General features: G+C 30.0%; 2 protein-coding genes across 2 annotated transcripts; one reads left to right on the top strand and one right to left on the bottom strand.

The window, feature by feature from the left end:
- Nucleotides 1-568: 568 nt before the first annotated feature.
- LOAG_11479 (hypothetical protein) lies at nt 569-1,596 on the bottom strand (the record flags this gene model as incomplete). Its single annotated transcript, XM_020448356.1, has 3 exons — nt 569-733; nt 1,154-1,321; nt 1,480-1,596. 3 exons carry the CDS (start codon nt 1,594-1,596, stop codon nt 569-571), a joined length of 450 nt encoding a protein of 149 aa, XP_020301493.1.
- Nucleotides 1,597-4,506: 2,910 nt separating this feature from the next.
- LOAG_11477 (hypothetical protein) lies at nt 4,507-4,879 on the top strand (the record flags this gene model as incomplete). Its single annotated transcript, XM_003146996.1, has 2 exons — nt 4,507-4,592; nt 4,663-4,879. 2 exons carry the CDS (start codon nt 4,507-4,509, stop codon nt 4,877-4,879), a joined length of 303 nt encoding a protein of 100 aa, XP_003147044.1.
- Between the last annotated feature and the right edge of the window lie 1,770 nt (nt 4,880-6,649).

Below are 6,649 nucleotides of genomic sequence, written 5' to 3'. Positions count from 1 at the left end.
ACATGTTACCAATTAGCTATAAAAAGGATTATAAAAAACTTGAGAAAAAGCGGCCGAATTTACAAACTTCACTCCTCTTCATTGATAAATACCGCGGGCGAATGTCCGGGGCGACTGTAATAAATTCCATGTTTTTTCTGAAAAAAAAAGTGGAAGAGATCTGGAAATTTGGTTATTGCAAATTCGTTTGGGTAAACTGTCACCCTAAAAAGAAAAACAAAATGGATTATTGTCAACTAAACAGGAATTTCAAATGTTGCTTACAAACTAACAGAAAATAATAAGATAGATTTTTATGATTTTTAGATTTATCGATCAATTTTGACAATCGAGGAGGTGAAAGTTAATAACAATCAAGCTAGTTCCAATATAAAATCAATGCGGAATTATCAAAGCGAATTATATTGCCCTCCACTGATGCTTCTATGATTTGAAGATGGAAAATTATAAGCTGTACATGACTGTCAATTTTTTGACCAATATTTTCCTACTCTCTACATTACTATACTTTCTTTTCTAATTACCAAGTTAGCCAATGCAATTTTAAGGAATTTCAAGTAAATGACTATTACCCCTTCCAATGGTGCCAAGAACGCGATGCAATGTATTGTCGCAACTGTGCGTAACTAATGCTGAAATTATTGTCATCTTCTTTGTCAATCTCAAAAAATAGACGTGGAATGATACTGTCTTCTTCAGCTTTCTTATAACAAACTGGACATTTCCCATCATTCTGCAAATTTGACATAAATCCGTGAAAAGAAAGATTTTTTTATTTAAAATAAGATTTTCATAGATTAAATATTGCCGGACAAAAGATAGGGTTGAATAACAGTCCATTTTTACCGATTGAATTAATGAAACAAAAATACTATTGTTAAAAGAAGGCGACAAAGAGAGTTCTTGTTGTTAAAAATGATAAGAATGATATCTCGTTTGATATTTTCGCAAATGATTTTGTACGAATGACTTTGATTTGAATTCCATTATTAATCAAAGGTAGAAATTCTGCAGTGACCATACTGCTTTCATCACCTTTATTCCGTCATACTAATTAGGGTATTAAATTGCAGTCAATCCATTTAGGCCAAGCCTTTTTTTGATTGAATGGTTCAAATTTCTAATTTAAATACAGCTATTATCCAAAACTCACTTTGACGTGTTGCGAAATACATGAAAGATGAAAAGTATGACAGCAGCGCAATGCAGCAATATTGGTGAAATGAAGGCGCTTCATGCAAACGGTGCAATACATCTCTCGTTTTATTTTCCCATTCTCATTTTTTCGTTCGTATATATTCAACTGTTGAAGAATGCGATGCTGAAAATGTAAATTTCATGTTCACGTGATTTAAGAGGATATGAAATTGGAAAGGACCAAATGATATGCAAAGACCTCTTAAGAAAAGTTAACTCATTTGAAATGATATAACATTTCATGTCCTTCGGTTTTATCTTCATAAGAAAGAGGAAAATTACTTGGAACATTACCAGCTCAGGATTGTTTTTCATAAGTTGTTTCTGTCTGAAATTAAATGACAAGAACTTTATCCAGTCTTCGTCTTTTAACTTTTTCCGACACACTGGACATTCCATTCGATTCTGGAAATTAAAAGAAATATTGTGCAATTTCGTGGAAAATAATTTATTAAAGACTAACAATTATATAACTATTGAATGAATGGTCCAATTACTGCACATATCAGTATTTTCTGGAAGAATTTTGCACTTAGCTCATAGAGATAAAAGATAAAAGTAAGGGAATTATCAGAGAAAAGAATAAAGTATGACTAACTGAGAGGAATATTCCAGATATCCTTAAAATATAAGCAAATGATAATGAACTTACTTTCAGCCATTTTCGAATACACTGAAAATGAAATGTGTGTCCACAGCAAAGAGCTGAAAGTTTTTCGAAAGAAATAAACAAAAAGCATATGGTACAGCGAGGTTTCTGACGAGACATCTATTTGAAATATTTGATGTCAAATCGAAAATCCAACTCTCTGAAGAGTTCCAAATCACTTATTCGCAGAAACTTTGCGGTGAAAATCAAACTTTGAAACGAAGAAAAAATAAATGCAATACTTAAAGTAAATCAATAAAACTGCTGATAAAAACTGAAGGTTTTGTAAATTTGAAGAAGGCAGAAATTTCATAATTAAACACAGGCCTACAGATAAATATGCAAATATGCAACGTTTTAAGCAAATCCGGATTCGGGTGATGCAGCAAAATCGATTTGAATTCCTATCGATAACACTGTAATGCAGTTCACTCTGAACACTCTGAACAAGTTATCAAGATTTTCTGACTTTCTGACCAGCTAAAAAAACAAATAACAGGTAATCAAACAAGCCAACTTAAGGTTAAATAAGTTAAGCATGAATTAAATGAACTAATCTTAATTAAAGAGATAAAACAATCAACTTTACGAAAAAAAATTGCCACCAAAAAATGCAGAAACGCTCAATTTTAGGTATGGTCACACCGATGGGCAGTGCTACACATAGTATGACCCAGCAACAATTTTCCATTGGCAGAATCGGTCAATAATAAGAGGTCAGCAGCAATGTCAAGTGCCATAAGCAGAGGATCGTCAGCGTCATGTTATCGCGTTGTAAGATACTACAGTGTTATACAACGCGTTTAAATCATCACTGGTGTACCAGAAACACTGCTCGAATAAATGATATTATAGCGCTGGAAGATAAGTAAGCACGGTCAATATGAGGAGGTCAGCAGCAATATGAAAATGCCGAATGTTCAGATTGGATGTCTTTTCACATCTAGTTTAAGCCAAAATAAGACATGAGACTTTCTAGCTAAACAATTTCAGAATTACATTCTTTTCTTGATTCCCATCTACTTTTTTTGGATTAATTACATTAAAAGGGATGATTGGTATAGATGAAAATGTTGAAATGTTCGATAGAAAAGAAAGAAGAAAAATCGATTTCAAAATCGTTTTTGTACTTCAAATGAACACATTTGCATAATTTGACTATAAACCTAAGAATTTGCAAAGTTTCTATTGAATTTAGATTTTTCTACTTCATTCCTTATGTTATTTCTTTGAGAAGTTCAAAAATATAATTATTTTTTACATTTTTAAGCGATTATTTCTTGATAAACATTTCAAATTGGCACAGAAACAAGAAAGAAAAAATGGCAACTGATAAGATGTTCATAGAAGTCTGTAATGTTTGGGGTATTTACTACTGAAGAGATTTTACAAATTCCATAATAGCATTTCCTTCAATATGGCGCGAATCTGAAGGATATTTATTACTAAAGAAACCTTTTCAATCCTAAGATATCTTCAATGATTCAACCGAAAACTGCAAATAATTTCATTGGAATGTTTGTAAAAATTTAGAGATTAATTGAAATTTAGAATTAAACAACTCGAAATTTTATACGATCATATGGAAAACCACATCATATCAACAAAGATAATCATGTCTTAACCATATCATATCAGTAAAGATTTCATTCTTCACAGTTTTTTCGTTGCTATCTGTGATGGCATAGAAGGCACAGATTGCTTTCGAAATATTCAATATATTACTACTGAAAGTGAATTTTAATAGTTTCTGATAATTTTAATCTTAATATTCTATAAGCAATTATATCTTACCGGGGCAATCATATCAGATACTTTGGAATTCCTCAGCGAGAACAAAGAATGGTCCGATATCATATCCTACCTAATTCATTCTAAAACTCCCGGGGAGTCCCATTCAAGCCAACAGGAAACAACCTAACGTAATTTAATATGCTCTTTAAAAGTGCTTCAATCATTTTATGCAAATAAAAGTTGTTTAAAATGTGACCATTTCCCTTTGCAGTTGGCATGCTTGCATGCAAAAATGGCAACTGATATATAGCACGTGAAACTAATATAAATGCAATATCAAAAGTATTATGTGAAGAACAGCTTACTGTATACAGTAAGAAACAAGCAGACAAAAGCGCATCGTTTTCTGCTCATTGTCACCTTGTGCTGATGACAATTTCTTTACACTTAGCAATAAAATGATTCGTTGAAAAGATAACGGAAAATAATAATTGCTTAGAGTTATAAAATAAATTGAAATCACATAATTTTAAGCAACTTACAGCAATATTAATAAATTATAATCTTCTCCTAACGAAATAAGCTTAATATACTCAAGTCAGAAGTGATAATAGTCTTATCAGTTGAACTCACGCATGGTTACATCATACAAAATTTGACATATCACACTGAGTGACAATGTTATTAAAATGACAAAGGAAGTTATTAAGTGATACAAAATTGGAGTAAAACGGGCAGAATTTAATTAATTTGAAAAATTGAAAAATCACTTTCTTCAATTTAAGTCTTCACCGAATGTGACGTGCTGTTATTACCCCAAGGCGACTTCTGTCGATTTCGGGAGGATAAAGTGAAATGAAAATGAATAGAAGTTTAATTGAAATAAATTTTGATTTAGTAAAAGTTTACAGGGAGTTAACTCTATTATGAAACACACGTCAACTCTTACACTCTTCTTTTATGGTGGGAAAAGAATAGATAAATATACGATAACGTCACAAATCAGACGCACGTGTAAAAACACTGGCATAATGAAAGGTTGGTAAGCAAAAGTTTCGTCGTTTACATGTTGCATGTTTCAGAATTTCTGAAAAGGCATTAATTTTTCATAAATTAAGAAGAAAAGGAATGGATTTTGGTAGCAATTTGAAAAAGGTGCCAAGAATCTGCTCGAGTATTCTAAATTGGTCTCATTTGCAAGCTATGCGACACATTAATTTCGTCACCGAAAAATCCAATTCGACAATGATAGAACTAAATGGAACAGTACAGAAGAATCAAACATATCTCACTAGATGACTTGGTCTAAGGAGCGATCTAGATTGAAAGACATTTTGAAATGAAAGGTAAGACTTGAAATGACGAAAAGAAACGATCCATTCTTTTTTGAATTTTTTTTTTAATATTTTTGACTAATGCTTTCCTCTTTTGTTTGTTTATTTGTTTGCACAGTTTCATAGTTCATTGTTAGGAGAAATTTTGAAAAATAATTGAATAAAAAATTAGAAACATTAAAAAGTAAGAAACAAAATAAAATCAAAAAAATGAAAAATGAAGTAAAAAAAAGATGAACTGAAAGAAAGAGAAAAAAACTGAAGGAAAGAAAAAAGAAAAAAGTATTATTACCGCGAAACTTATTTGACATGACCACTTGCGCATCTGTAATTTCTTATTCCAACATTTAGAGCTAAAAAATTACAAAACAATTTCATCTGTAATTTTTTAGCTCTATATGTATTTTGTTTGGAATAAGAAATAGGTTTTAAAACTTTCATCACATAATGACGACATAATTATTCGAAGTTACAATCATTTCCAGATTTCAATTTAATTTTCGTACTTTTTGTTCTGATATTTCTGTTTCTAAAAGTTCATTTGTAGGTTGCGATGAGTTGTTAAATTCTTTAAACATTTTGTTGAAATTGTTTTAATTTTGGTACTGTAGTTATTTGTTTTAAATATTTTTCTTATATTTTTTGAATATTAATATTTTATTTTTTGATGTTTGAAGTGAGTGTGTACTGTAACCTAATGTTGTCATCAGTGTCAACTCTAGCAAAGTTTTTTCGAGTTTTTTTGAGATGGCAATAGTTGAGATTTGTTTCTTGAATTTCATGCTAAATTATTCATGTTACGTCCAATACTTTAACAAAATGATTACTGTAACTTTCTAGATCTACAGGTTACTTCAGTTATATCTGTACACTATTTCGAATAACATATAAATGGTATCACTGTCAACCTTGCTTTTTATTGCTATAACATATTATAATATTGCGTTAAATGTATTGCGCGATTATTTCCTTAATAAAACTTGATATGGAATAAAATTTGCATAAATTTTCAAGCATCATCTCTTTAAAGGAAATTAGGGAAAAGAAAACAACACTAATTATTAATTAATTTTAGAAATTTGAAAAAATGAATGAAACAATTTTCTCGCGAAATGATTGAAATTTTAACAAAAATTGATAAATTGTTTTGTTTTTTAAATTCAATGAACTTCGAAATTTATTCTTTTTTAGAAATATTTTTCTTTTTTTAGCAAAATTTTTTGTCGCCATGTTGTCTTCTTAAGAAAATAGTTCCCTTTCTCATCTTTTTCTTCTATTACCTCTGGTAGAAATAGTTTGAAATTAGATACGAAAAGATATAATGAACTGAAGAATTCATTACAAATAAATAAATCATTATATTGCATAGTGATGGAGGCTTACGATAATTACAATAATTAATTATCCATATTACGCAATTTATTCATCTTATTCCATGTTCTTCAGTAGTGCTGCTACTACGATTGTTGTTGTTAAGTTAATGGTAACACCAATTAGCTCCAATATTCTCTACAACATTTATTATTTCATTATGCAACTTATTAGCATATTTATTTGTCTGGTATTTACATGATAAATTAAGGAAAAATGATTAAATGAGAAAGAACTCGTTCCTATAAATTTTGCATGACATATAAGAAAGAATGCACAAACAATAATTATGTGTACATATAAAATAAAATAGCACAGAAAATAATTGTGTGAATTATACGGTCAATATTTCCATACTTCACTC

Source organism: Loa loa (genome assembly GCF_000183805.2).
Source record: "Loa loa unplaced genomic scaffold supercont3.329, whole genome shotgun sequence".
In the NCBI taxonomy this organism is placed as follows: domain Eukaryota; kingdom Metazoa; phylum Nematoda; class Chromadorea; order Rhabditida; family Onchocercidae; genus Loa; species Loa loa.
This window is presented reverse-complemented; position numbering and strand designations above follow the sequence as displayed.